This window comes from Bubalus bubalis, chromosome 4, assembly GCF_019923935.1.
Source record: "Bubalus bubalis isolate 160015118507 breed Murrah chromosome 4, NDDB_SH_1, whole genome shotgun sequence".
NCBI classification, from domain to species: Eukaryota; Metazoa; Chordata; class Mammalia; order Artiodactyla; family Bovidae; genus Bubalus; species Bubalus bubalis.
In genome coordinates, this window is record NC_059160.1 from 89220434 (window position 1) to 89235261 (window position 14828).

Sequence of the window (14828 nt, forward strand, 5' to 3'; positions counted from 1 at the left end):
TCTGGAGTAAAAGGCAACACACATAGGAGAAAATATTTGTAAATTATATATCTGATGAGGGATTAGTATCCAGAATATGCAAAAAACTCCTAAAACTCATCAACAAAAACCAAACAACCCAATCTGAAAATGGACAAATGACTGGAGTAGACATTTCTCCAAAGATACACAAATGGCCAATAAGAATATGAAAAATGCTTAACATCACTAATTATTAGGGAACTGCAAATCAAAGACCACTTCACATCCTTTAGACAGCTACTGCCAAAAAAAAAAAAAAAAACACATTAACAGCCAAGTGTTAACAAAGATATAAAGAAATTGGAACTCTGTGAACTGTTTGGTAGGAATGTAAAATGGTACACCAGTATGGAAAACAGTGTAGTGGTTCCTCAACAAAATAAAAATAGAACTAGCATATGACCCAGCAATTCCACTTCTGGGTATATACCCAGAAGAATAGAAAGCAGGATCTCAAAAGAGATACTCTACACCAATATTCATTGCAGCATTACATACAAAAGGTAAAATGCAGACACAAACCAAATGTCTATCGATGGAAGAATGGATAAATAAAATGTGGTACAAACACACAAAAGATTATTCAGCCTTTTAAGAGAACAGTTAAAATTCTACCATATGCTACAACATGGATAAACCCTGAGGATGTGCTAATTGAAATAAGTCAGTCACAAAAAAACAAATAATGCATGATTCCACTTAAATGAGGTTTACAGGTACTAACAATAGTCTAAATAATGAAATATAATCGTGGCTGCCAGAGTCAGGGAATAGACAGTCACTCTTTAATGGTTATAGAGTTTGTTTTAGAAAATGAAAAGTTATGGGGATAGATGGTAATAATGGCTGCAGAACAGTATGCTGCTGCTGCTAAGTCACATCAGTCGTGTCCGCCTCTGTGGGACTCCATAGACGGCAGCCCACCAAGCTCCCCCGTCCCTGGGATTCTCCAGGCAAGAACACTGGAGTACAGTATAAATCCATGTAATACCTGTATACTTAAAATGGCTAAGACAGTAAATTTTATGTTATTTGTATTTTACCACAATTTAAATTTTTTAAAAAAATTTAAAAAGAGGGAAATTCTGCCATTTGCAACAAACATAAATGAACCTGGAGGACCTTTTGCTAAGTAAAATAAGCCAGACACAGAAAGACAAGTATTATGTGATCTTACTTATGTAAGGAATCTAAAATAGTCAAACTTGTAGAGAGTAGAATAGTGGTTTCCAGAGACTGAGGGAAGGAGGAAACAAGGACATATTAGTCAAAGGGCAAAAAGTTTCAGTTACACAAGATGAATATATCCGAGAGATCCTCTGTACAGCATAGTACCTATAGTGAAACATATAATATTGTGGGAATTCTCTGGTAGTCCAGTGATTAGGACTCGGTGCTATCACTGCCAGGGTCCCAGGTTCTAACCCTGGTCATGAAACTAGGGGCTTCCCAAGTGGCGCAGTGGTAAAGAATCCACCTTCTACTGCCGGAGACGCAAGAGACGTGGGTTCAGTCCCAGGGTTGGGAAGATCCCCTGGAGGAGGAAATGGCAACCCACACCAGTATTCTTGCCTGGAAAATTCCATGGACAGAGGAGGCTGGTGGGCTACAGTCCATGGGGTCGCAAAGAGTCAGAAACAACTGATCACACACACACACGAAACTAAGATCCCGCTACAAGGCAATAAAAATAATGAAGTTGTATTCATTCATGAACATCCTTATCTTACGATTACAGTTAGTCTAAAACTCTAGAAATTTTGGTAAAGTTTTACACAAAAGTAAAGGATAAGACTTGTGTCCTCTCAAATCTCCTTTGAACCCTAGGCAAACTCATTTTCTATAACTCAACTTAGGAGAAAGAAAATTAAGCATCCTCAGTCTAGAATTCTCAGAAATGCAAGGAATACTTTTAAGCTTTCTGACACTGAAAAAAAAAAAGAGAGAATTATTTCATTAATCATAAATAAGACTTTCAAGAATGCCTGAAATATAACTTTGAACTGTGATCTATATAAAAACAAAATTCTAAAATCCATTTAAAAGCAAGTAATGTCAAAGATAAAATTACAATACCAGCTCTAACCTCCTAACTCTGTATGTTTCCTACATAAGAAGCCAACATTCTATGTCTCAGAAAAGCCAAATTTTCCCCCTTCACACTCTCTACACACAAAAAAATACTCAACCAATGTTGCTGACCAAATGACTAAACCACAGAGTTGCAAAACACAAAATAAATCCTGCTGTTACCTACATCAATGGATTTCTGAGCCAGTATCCCAGCTATGAAGTTGAAATCATAACTGCTGCATAACTATAAAAAGTGGAAATTCCAAACCTAGGGTACATATCCATATCTGGTATCTCACTGGTGCAATCAAAAGAAAGTGACAGCAATAATTCTTACCCTCCAATTCCAAATTCGTTTGAGCCTGTTGGGGGTTTTCTCCAGAATCTGTAGAAATTCATGGGTCAGTTCTACAAATGAAATTAGAACATTTAAGAAAAACTCAGAGAGGGAGAAGTAATGAAAGAAGGATAACCTCAACTAACTGTATTCATCTGAAATCAAGTCACCTTTGGCCAGGTATGTGACAGATCAAGAGCAAGTGCTTTTCAAGGTCCCTTCCTCTAAAACTTACCATCTAAAAGTTCCAAGGTCACAGTGGCGTCAACATACTCCCACCAGTGCTTCCCATCAGTTGAGACTGGGATCTCCCAGTTGGACCACTTGCAAGCCAGATGAATGCAGACACAGGCCACCACAGGAGGTGTGTACTGCAGGCTAAATGTGGTCAAATGCAGGCTGACATCAGAGGGAAGGAAACAAGAGAGTGTCATGAGCTCTCAATTCTGAACCCAAAGTTAAAAAACTCTCCATTATTAAAAAAAAAAAAAAAGTAAAAAAAAGAAAAAGAAAAAAACACTGGAGAGCAAGAAAGGCAAGAAATAGCCAGTGCTCTGATCCAACACCCAACCTAATCTTTCCATTAACCCATCTGCTCAGGTAACAACTTATCTAATTTTTTTGACTATACATCATTTAATCCACACACTGATGAAGGACTGGAAAAAATAAAAACAAAAATAAAAGACTGAGTACTCAAGTTTTTTTTAAATAAGGATTAATCATCCTAAGAATAAGGTCAGAACATAAGAAAAATTTTAACATTTTTAATATGTACAATCCCTAAATCAAATACTTAAGGAACTATCCTAAAAATTATCTTATTTCTTGCCAGTCAAGGTCTGGTCTCTTTTAAATAATGAATAGATAATCACTCTCTCAAGTGTGAATATGCTTGATAGTTTATTTTTAAAATCTCTCCCATCAGGCTATAAAAATGAACTGCTTAGCCTCGACGGTCATTAGGAGTATCTTTGGTTTCCAAGAACTACATAGTAGACTGGAGATGAGAATGAGCAAATCATTTGGTAATACAAGTTATGTGTTAATTTTTTTCTTTAAAAAGGGAACAAGAAATAAAAAGTATCACAACTCTTAGCACATATATGTGCCCATTTATCTGGGAGTGAGTGAAAACAAAAAGTACCTTTTAAAATACCACAATTACAGCAGAATCCTCCAAACTAGATTTTAGTCACCAACTGGCAATGAAATCCAAGTTTAAATAAACTTTCAAAACTATGCTCTTGGATATTTAAATGCAAAGTAAAAAATGCAGAATTAAATTGGCTATCAATCAGCAACAAAAATATTTTATCACCTTAACAAATTTAAAAAGCAGCATGGAAATTTTAAAGCACGCATGACAACTGTGCAGAAAAATCAACATTTACCATGGACTTGTCTATAACACATTCTATTAATATCAGAGATCCTTGATTAGATCTTTGGCTCCTAGTTTACTAAGTGCCAGACCTATCACCTTTCCATATACCCAACAAAAAGTGACAATTCCAACCCAAGTAAAGTACTATCCCAAAAAGAGAAGAGAAAAATATTAAAATATAAACCTGTTGGTTGCCATGAAGTAAGAAGTTTGTGCTAAGTCCTTGCTTGCTAAAAAAAAAAGGGGGGGGGGGGAGATTATTAGTTCCATTCATTCTCAATAATTATTTAGTAAGCATTTACTATTTGCAAGGCAGAGAATACAGTGGCAAATGAGACAGACCTGGTCTCTGACCACCTGATGCTTACATTCCACCGTCAAATGAAACAGTTTAAGTGATTTTTAACTACATTAACAATTATGCTGCTTCCAGACTTAGGGACTTTAGCTTTATTCTGCACACCAGGTATAAGGATTACATATTTAAAATCCAATTCCTGGGCATCCTCCCTAGAGTCTAACTCAACACTTTCGGAGAAGGATAGTAACAATGTAGTAACAATGAGCATTTTTAACAAGTAACTCAGAGACCCTGATACAAGAGTCCACTAAGAAATTCTAAGTTAGGGGATGAACTAATCTGGAGGCAAGATCAGAAGACCTTTATATATTTGGAAAAAATCAGCAAATGACATAAATTATTTAAACATATTACAATAAAAAAATTCCTCCAAAAAAATTTGTCTGGGTGACAAAGTAAATTTTAATCTTCCTTAGATGAAATATTAACATATTTAACCCATCTCTGTTTAACACTATGCTTCCTCAATGTAAACCTTTTAATGCTCTCAAAATGTTAAGAACTCAAAAAACTTGAATTTTCAGATGAAACACATGGTAAGGCCAATTATCAGTGAAAATCTACAAAACAAGAAATTACGTTTAAATGCACAATGGTATCTAGATTTTCTTTCTTGATATTACTATTTGAATAAAAAGAAGAACTAGGTTTAATGCAATCATGGCTACTAAAGTTAAATTAGAATAAAAAGCAAGTCTGCCAATGAATTAACAATGATGAAAGTAAGTTCAAATCAATTCTACATGGCCTTCTGGGTGGCCTTTAACAGTGTCCAGGACAATCAACCCTAGAATCAAATTAAGATCACTTCCCTGGTGGCTCAGACCATAAAGCATCTGCCTACAACATAGGAGACCTGGGTCGGGAAGATCCCCTGGAGAAGGAAATGGCAACCCACTCCAGTACTCTTGCCCGGAAAATCCCATGGACAGAGGAGCCTGGTAGGCTACAGTCCACAGGGTCGAAAAGAGTCAGACACGACTGAGAGACTTCACTTTCATTTTCATTCCCAAGACATCCTTAAAATTGCTATTGGATACTTTGATTTTAATGACTTTTCAAAATCTGCCTCCAGCTCTGACAAACAAGAAACTCACTCACTTTATCTCGAGATCACCTAAAAACACTACAAGAACTCAAGAGAAAAGCTCCAACCACTCACTTTGAAATTTAAAAGCCAGGTAGGTTTTTTAATTTAAATTTTGGCCAAAGCAGCTGTATTATGTATTAGCCCACAGTAAATCTTAGCCTCTAAATGGTAAAACAATTTAAGATAGCATCTCAGGTTGGGATTGGGATTCCTTACCTCGAACAAGCTGAGTGCACTTTACCACATGTGTATGTGGGTGATCAATTGTTAGTTCAAAGCCTAAAAAAAAGTAACTGGTTAAAAAACCTAAAGATACTCAAAATATTTTATACTGTTTTTATCTGAGTCATCGTTGAAAGCTTCTCTCATTTTCTGGTCCCAAAACTGCCTACTGAGAGGCTGAGAGTCACATGAAGTATGCAGCACACTCTTAAGATTATCTTCAAAGGCACCACTCAGATAATGAAGTTAATAGAGTCTCAAGATCCCTGAACTATCAATAACATCTGAATACAAAGCGTGTTCTTAGGGACAACAGAATATATGATTGGAAAAGAAGCAGTTACATAATGATTATCTGTAAAAGCTTAACCTTTAGAAAACATTTTTAAAACCTATTCCTCTCTTACCTCAGTCTTCTTCCTTTTCATCATCTCAATCATCATTAAGTACCGATCATTTTATCTAACTCTAAATGATCTTAACCAAAATGCAGTATGTCTATAAAAATTTTAGAAGAAATTTCTTTTTGTGTATGTAAATAAAGTTATCTAGTACGAGTAAAGAAATTCTAGGGAATCCCCGGCGGTCCAGTGGTTAGGACTCCACACTTGCACTGCCAAGAGCCTTGGTTCAATCCCTGTCAGGGAACTAAGATCCCACAAGCTATGTGCCGCACACCCAAAAACTAAAAATAAAGTCTGAGGCAAACTGCCTAAAAAAAAGAAGAAAATTCTATTGCAAAATTTACTTGATGCAAATTATTCTAAAAGCACAACTGATTCTCACGAGTTAGATTTTACAGATTTTCACATTAAAATATTAAAATGTATCCCACCAGAAAAATAGCATTGTCCCCTAAAGTATGGTTACCTTGAAGATAACTAATTTAAAGTAAAAATTAGCAGAAACTAATTTCAGAGATAAACTTTGAAGAATTCATTGTGTTTATAGGTGTATATGCAAAAAATACAGGCCGATCAGCAACTTTCCAACATGACTCATGAAATACTCTCCTATCTAAAGAGACAAATGAGAGCCCAAAAGAACTAGAAAATCTTTATTTTCCATATTTGCTAAACTTTTAAAGGCAGTCTGATGAAAATAATAATAGATAATAACAGAACATCATCAGTTCTTTAGCCCAGCAGTTCAATTTAGCTTGAATTCCTCCATCTCCACTCTACTGTTTTGAACGCTAATTACCAATTTTAAAATTATCTAAATATAAGGACAGACTATGAAAACTCCTGGAAGGAAAAAAGTTATTTAGATAGTTTCTGCCATTATTTATCAGAAAGTTAAAAACTCCCAAATCTTATCAAGCAAATCATGAATCCTAGAATAAAAACAAGCAGAAAAAGCCTGCTAATGGCTATCTCAAAGGTCGGTGGTGCCTTCATTCTCTCTGTGGCAGGGTTAAGCAATCTCTACAAAGTACAAAAACCTTCCCAAGAAATTCTCTTCCTGTTTCCTATTTTGCAAATTAGAAAAACATTATGTTGCATACATATTTCTTTAGTGTTTTAAAGGAAAATAAACTTACCTAAAGTCTGCAGAATTATGCTTTCTAGTATCACCAGATCTTGAACTTGCTGCAGGTAAGCCTGCAGGTGTGAGAAGACACATAAATTATTCCCCAAAAAGACACAGTATATAACATAAAGGGTAGACAATTCTACCATAACAACCTCCAAAGGAAACCAAAGCCACAAAAGGCAAGGGTGCAGTTATGAGGGAAAGTAGGAACTGAAATTAATCCTTATCCCTAACAGATTCTCCTTTAAAAAAAGAAATAGATAAATAAGTGGTACAGCAAAAGATGTCACTTTATTTATAAAGGGCTACAGAATAAACACCAGATATCTGGTTAATTTTCAGACTGACATTTTAGGTTATAATGTTCATATGATACAGATTAAAAACTTTTTTAAATTAAAATATTAACATGCATTTTTTTTTAACATCATCAAAACACACTGCACAGCCTTCTCACAGTACTGTACACTATCTCAAACATTTGATTCCTGTTAAACTTTCCTTTTAGAGTAATGCTAGATTTTTAAAATTCACAGAGGAGTTCACAAGAAAATGGAACAAACAAAAATCCCTCAGATTTGTACAGCCATTACTGTAGCCACTATTCGTACATGGCCATCAAGCACCCGAAATGTGCTATGAATGTAGAATACACAATGAATTTTAAAGACTTAGTTAAAAAATAATGTTAAAAAACACTTCATTAATAATGTTTTAAAATTGACTCTATGCTGAAATGACTATATTTTGGAGTTAAAATGCTATATAAAATATGTTAAATTAATCTTAAATTTAAATAAAAATTTAAAATAAAAGCTTAATGAAAACCTTAAAAATTTTAATTACACATGTGACTTCCCTTATATTTTTATCGGACAGCACTGGTATAGAGCTCTAGGAGAATGAAGCTTGAGCCAAGAGTTAAGAGACTTATGTTGCTGCTAACTTTCCACTGAACTTTATGATCTCTAGTGAGTCCAATAAGGACTTAACCTACAGTAGCTCTCCTTTCCACATAATGAAGAAAGTATCTTCTCCGAGTCACCTCATAAGACAGACTCAGGTGAGAAGTCATGTAAATATACTTTAAAGAAAAAAAAGTTGGGATTTTACTTTTTATTTCAATAAAATTTTGTTATTTGGTCAATTCTACGGACCAATCGCAGTTAGTAGTCTTAAACATAAATAAAAGTTCAGACCAACAACTTTTCAACAAAACTACTCTGGTGCAGCCCAGAGAGAAAATGAAGTCAAGACACTGCTATTTTAAACACTTGACTGATATAACTAGGAGCTGTGATTCCACAATTCCACTTCTCTCTGACGTGCATCCACTGTAACAAACAAATAACCTGGTACAGAAATCTGTAGTTTTTCCTCAAACTCATTGCTCCCCAGTCACTGAATTCTAAAGCCAGGAGAGTTTCCCTTCTTCATAAGGTCAAGGAAAGATGGAAGGGGGGAGGCAGGGGAAGCTATATGTAGACACAAAGGATAAAGGGGTAGAAGAATATGTATCTGAATTATAATCAACAGTATTCTCCTAGGAGAAGGGGAGATGAGCATACTTGAATTTGTTAAAAAGTTAAGCACAAAAATGACAGGATCCATTTTTTAAAAATTCACTAACAAAAATAATGTTCTCCATAGAGATATTTCCAGTAAAAAGCTGGAAATTATCTTAAGAGATAATGGTTAAAATATATGTATGTACATGATGAAATTCTGTATCAATATTTAAAGAAAGTGGAGAATTGATGGGGAAATATTTGACATACAGTAAGTGAAAAAAGTAGGTATAAAATATATACATGTACAGCTACTTATAGAAAAGAAGCTGGAAATACTGGTTCATTTATATATCTGTGGTACAAATTATACTTAGTTAATATATTTTCTTCTTTTTATGCACTTTCCAATTTTACCAGAAAAAATACAATTAACTTTTACCATAAAATTTCTATGTTTTAAGGAAAAAACAAACACTAAAAGTTCCTTTAACAGTCCCTGTTGAGATTTCAGTAAATCAAAGTTGTAAAACTAAGTTATGATCAAAATAAATTAAGAAAAACAGATGTATGCAATTAATCAACCCCCTACCTCACTCCTGGTATCAGGAAGTGATTCCTGTGGATGGAGACAAGTGTGTGCTACCTTGATGACGTGTTCCAATTTTTTTGGCTGCTCCTCTACTTTGGCTGCTAAAAATAAGGCTGCTGGAGCCACAGACTGGATGAAGAGAAAATAAATCACTTTTATTATTTATTTCTAGAGCAAGGTAGTTCTAAAAAAGAACTAAGTTTTAAACCAACTTCTTTGCTTACCTCAATTTTCATCACCTCCTGTTATGCCTTCCCTTCTATTTACAATATCTTCCCCTCTCCTATCCATTAACCCAAGCCCACTTCCTAAATCAATCCTTCAATGAACTCTCATTAAAAGCTACTTTCAAGTAGCCACTAGACGTTAAGTAGACAGCTTTCTATTTAAAATGAGATTAAGTTTTATCAAAGTACTCTATATACTTTTTTTTAAAGGATTGTTAGGGAAATTAAAATAGAGGTAACCTTGTTCTCTTGTTCTGGAGAAGGAAATGGCAACCCACTCCAGGATTCATGCCTGGGAAATCCCATGGACAGAGGAGCCTGGCGGGCTCAGTCAGACATGACTTAGCAGCTAAACCACCACCACCAGTCTTGTTCAGACTTCAGAAGTAGGGCAGCAGGCCTCTGAGCGACTTCTGACCTTGCCCAGACTCTGCCTGGACTACATGTCTGCCTGGCAAGGACACCAACCGTTACCAGCAAGTCAAGAGGCACTTTAGAGAAAGGGAATGTGACTTGAAATCTCTAAGCCCCTAAGGACCTGGCCAGCCCAGTCCCACCTCCAGGGTCTAAGTCTTATGACTAACAAGATGAAATCAACAGCATTGTAAAGTAAAACCAGAGCCTCTTTTTTGCTAGCAAACTGATGAAGACATCAGTTTACAGCATAGTACTATAATAAGCAGGAGCCCCCAAAACTGCCATCTGAAGTCTCACCCGTGGGGTAGATGTACCACCCTGATCTTTTCCAACTGGGCCTCCAGATTGCTGTTAACTTCTCACGGCTGTTCAAGTCTGGATGTAGGTTGTCAGCCCAATTTGGTGATGTATACACTGTTACACTTCTATTTCTTTTCTTTTAATGACTGTATATTGAAATTAAGTCAAATAATCTTCTATAAAAAAATGAAATTGTTTATTTGTGTGTAACGAGTGGTTTCTTTTGTTAATGAATCCTTCGAACCTAAAACGAAAGTAAAACTTTTGGCAAAACATAAATTGGCGCTGTGAGCAGGATTTGTGAAGCAAAATGCCACTCTTTAAGAAGAAAGACATTAAGATTAATGAAGTCTTTATTTCCAGATGGGAAGATCTGCCTTACTTCTTGTTGGCTATTGAATGGGACATATCCACTGGACTGTGTGAGAATTGGGACCCCAAATTAAAGAGGGCTGAACCTTTAAAAGTTATTGAATGTTTGCGGCTCTTGCCAAGTGAGAAAGAACAAGAATGTACCATGATGGATCAGAGAGGCTGGATCCTCTCTGCCTACCATAAGGCTGAAGAAGCCAAATTAAAACTGGTTGAAAAGAAGTCAAAACTGGAGAAAGAATTATGCGACCTGCAAGGTTGGTTGTCCACATTATAATGCCAAAACTACATTTTAGCTGACCAAGTGTCCGTTTTCCAGTTGGTAGCTGAAAAAGCTGCTGTAAAGGCTGCACGAGTTAAATATCGAAAGGAGCACGGCAAGGTTAACAAAAAGAAGTTCATTCTCAGGAAATGACAGGGGGAAAAGAGACCAAGAGACATTTTAAATCTCAAACAGAAACTGAAACCACCGCCTGTCTGGATATATGTGTCTGTCTCAGTATGTGTCTTTGTCCTTGGATAACACTGCTAAGGTTAACTTGTAAATGAGCTCAGTTAACTGACTTAAAAGTAAGTGCTTACAAATTAAAGCTAAATATCTAGAAAACTGGCCAAGATAAAGTTTAGGACCACAGGATCTGGGAAATATTTAGTACGAAGCCGATATCTGCTATTGAAGATGGTTTAAGTCTGTTGAGTTAATCAGTATAGATGTCTTAATATGTCTTATATGTCTAATATGTCTAATATGTCTTAGAGTCATCGTATAATAATCAGTAGAATACGTTCACTGTGCCTAGGCTTAATGTAAGCTAAATAAAATCTTGCTGTTTCCTTTACAAATTTGTCAGCAAGGAAAGTAACTCAATGTGAAGAAATTTTTAAGGAAAGAAAATGTAAATGAGATAAGAGCTTTTAAATTAAACTTTAATAAGAATAATTATGCTTTAGGAAAGTCTCCCTAACATAATAGGGCTTTGCTGGTGACTCAGTGGTAAAGAATCCACCTACCAAAGCAGGAGACTTGAAGTCCATCTCTGGTCTGGAAGATCCCACGTGCCACACAGCAACTAAGCCCGTGCACCACAGCCATCGAGCCTGTGCTCTAGAGTCGGAATGGCAACTACTGAGCGCTAGCGCTGCAACTGCTGAAGCCAGCAGGCTCTAGAGCCCTTGCTTCACAACAAGAGAAGCCACCACAATGAGAAGCCTGTGCACCACAACTAGCGAGTAGCCCCCACTCGCCACAACTAATATAAAGCCCACACAGCAATGAAGACCCAGCACAGCCAAAAAATAAATAAAATTATTAAATAAAGTCTTTTGTCATTTTAGTTATGGCTTTATTCTGATGGCTTTGTAAAAACAATTAAAAGACGCTTGCTCCTTGGAAGAATAGCTATGATAAACCTAGACAGTGTATTAAAAAGCAGAGACATCATTTTACCAACAAAGGTCTGTACGGTCAAAGCTATGGTTTTTCCATAGTAGGTCTGGTGGTGCTAATGGTAAAGAATCTGCCCGCAATGCAGGAGACCTGAGTTCGATTCCTGGGTTGGGAAGATCCCCTGTAAAGGGAATGGCAACGCACTCCAGTATTCTTGCCTGGAGAATGCCATGGACAGAGGAGGCTGGTGGGCTACAGTCCATGGGGTTGCAGAGTTGGACACAACTGAGTGACTAACACACACACACCATGGTTTTTCCAGGAGTCATGTAGGGATGTGAGAGTTGGACCATAAAGAAGGCTGAGCACCAAAGAATTGATGCTTTCGAACTGGTGCTGAGAAAACTCTTCAGAGTCCTTTGGACAACAAAATCAAACCAGTTAATCCTAAAGGAAATCAACCCTGAATATTCACTGGAAGGACTGATACTGAAGCTGAAACTCCAACACTTTGGCCACTTGATGCGAAGAGCCAACTCACTGTAAAAGACCCTGATGCTGGGAAACACTGACGGCAAGAGGAGAAGGGTGAGACAGAGGATGAGGTGGTTGGATGGCATCACTGACTCAATGGACATGAGTCTGAGCAAACTCAGGGAGATAGTGAAGGACAGTGAAGTCTGGCATGCTGCAGTCCATGGGGTGGCAAAGAGTCAGACATGACTTAGCGACTGAATAACAACTTTGTAAAAATATCACCTCTTCAAGATTTACAGAAATCTTGAAGATTAAATTAACTATTAAGAGATAAACAAATTTTGTTATTAACAGTAAGCCTGTATTAGACTGGAACTTGGTTTTCTCGTTAAGAGAACAGCTTTCTTGGGATGTGGCTTTTGATAACAAGACTATGAGAATTTCACTGGTTTTAAGTGATTTATATTTGTTTTTAAAATCTTTTGCAACTTTGGTAAATGAATATTTCACAATGATCTATGAAGATTGTGGCACACACAGACAAGCTCGTTTTGCTTCTACAAATAATTAATCCTTGTCAGACTTTTGCTATCCTAATGTTCTTAGAACATGGCAACTGTCTACTTCTAAATCAAGGAATTTAAAACGGGTAAACAAAGGCTATAAATCAGTCAGGGGACTGGGAAATCCAAGATGGCTGCTTGACTTTTCTCAGCTCCAAACCTCATTTTTTTGTTTGATGGGACTAATCATTAACCCTAGCTAGGTTAACGCCTTAACAAAAAATTGTTTCACTTAATAGTAAATTCTAGTTTTGTTAACTGAGATTTATGTTGACCAAGACTTACTTCCCAGATAGCTCCTTGCTGTTAAATTTTATTGCTAAGACATTTAACTTAATTTTTCTAAAGCTTATCTCAGTAATCTATCTTTGGATGGAGAGCAGATACCCTGTGACATAAAATAACCTGTATCAATCAATGAACTATATGCCAATTGGAGCTTATGGAAAAAAACAAAATAGAGCCCTTGGGTTTCTAGAACAGGAAATTTCCAGAGGCCGGAAACAGTCATACTAAGAACAGTCAATTTGCTGAATTATATACAGTATGTCAGGCTCTAAAACAAGAAAATTTAACAGAATGTCATATTTATACAGATTCTTGGTCAGTAGCCAACGAACAGATTGGCCACTTGGCTTCCCCTAAGCGTAAAGAATAACTGGCGAATTCACTCCTAAGAGCTATATGGGGAAAGGAATTATGGTCTGACATTTGGGAAACTGTTCAAACTACTACTGTTTCAGTCTTTCATGTAGATGCTCAGTGTCCCAAATTCTAGGAAATAATGGTATAACTCTATTAGAAATGAATAAACCTGAATTCAAGCAGCAGAAATTGATCCAGACTCCAGCAACTTAAAATGTTCAACTTCATGCGCACACCAAAAATGTGGCCATTTGGGAGAAACAACAACCTACAGGTGGGCTCAGGATCGAGGTATTTCTTTCACTATAGATCTCATTAAATTTGTTATTTTACAATGTCCACTTTGTCAACAATTAAGCATAGAAGCTTGCCACAACCAGTAAAGGACAAGTGGCACATAGCAAGCTGCCTGGGCAAATACAGCAAACTGATTATATTGGTCCATTAATCTGGGAAGAAGGATGCCAATGTGTGTGTACTGCTGTGGACACCTATTCTGGGTATTTAGTGGCCATTCCCTTGGGGAAAGCCAATCAGAGTAATACTATTAAAACACTATGCTATGCTATGCTATGCTAAGTCGCTTCAGTTGTGTCCGACTCTGTGTGACCCCACAGACGGCAGCCACCAGGCTCCCCTGTCCCTGGGATTCTCCAGGCAAGAACACTGGAGTGGATTGCCATTTCCTTCTCCAATGCATGCAAGTGAAAAGTGAAAGTTAAGTCGCTCAGTTGTGTCCGACTCTTAGCGACCCCATGGACTGCAGCCTACCAGGCTCCTCTGTCCGTGGGATTTTCCAGGCAAGAGTACTGGAGTGGGGTGCCATTGCCTTCTCCATTAAAACACTAGAGATAATTAATCTATATTATGGTGTTCCACTTCAAATTCAGAGTGACAATGGGTCACATTTTAAAGTAAGTTAATACAAGAGTTTGTCCAGGAATATAATGTACAATGGATTTTTCATATTTTATTATCCTCAAGATGCTGGCTTGACTAAAAGAACGAATGATCGGCTTAAATAGCAATTAATTAAACTTGGAGAGGGTTCTTATAAAAACTGAAGGACTAATTTAAATACTGCCCTCAATATTTTAAATAACAGACCTATAGGAGAATTAGAAACTCCTTTGATGAGGATGACTATTCTGAACGTACAGATTCATAAAACAGACTTCCATCCTGAGACAGCTAGAATTAGAAAATCAGCCCAGGAGCACTCGCTCCTTTCTGAGCTACTCCTGAGGCCTCCAGACTGGATTTGTCACCTACATCTGAACACAGACTTACTAAAGGATTGGTATGTGCTATTT

The 14828-nt window shown here is 36.7% G+C and overlaps 1 protein-coding gene across 3 annotated transcripts in view; it reads right to left on the bottom strand.

The window, feature by feature from the left end:
* The window catches only part of CCNT1 (cyclin T1), a 39682-nt gene that overhangs the window by 12335 nt on the left and 12519 nt on the right, over positions 1-14828 (bottom strand). Inside the window, exons 3-8 of one of the 3 annotated variants that reach the window (XM_006054562.4) lie at positions 9128-9256; positions 7035-7095; positions 5486-5548; positions 4003-4048; positions 2667-2830; positions 2432-2502 (exon numbers count right to left, since the gene is read on the bottom strand). In XM_006054562.4, the coding sequence (XP_006054624.3) occupies positions 2432-2502; positions 2667-2830; positions 4003-4048; positions 5486-5548; positions 7035-7095; positions 9128-9256 (534 nt within the window). The remainder of the gene's footprint in view (positions 1-2431; positions 2503-2666; positions 2831-4002; positions 4049-5485; positions 5549-7034; positions 7096-9127; positions 9257-14828) is intronic. The other 2 variants (XM_044941697.2, XR_006550585.2) reach the window with 2 other exon arrangements.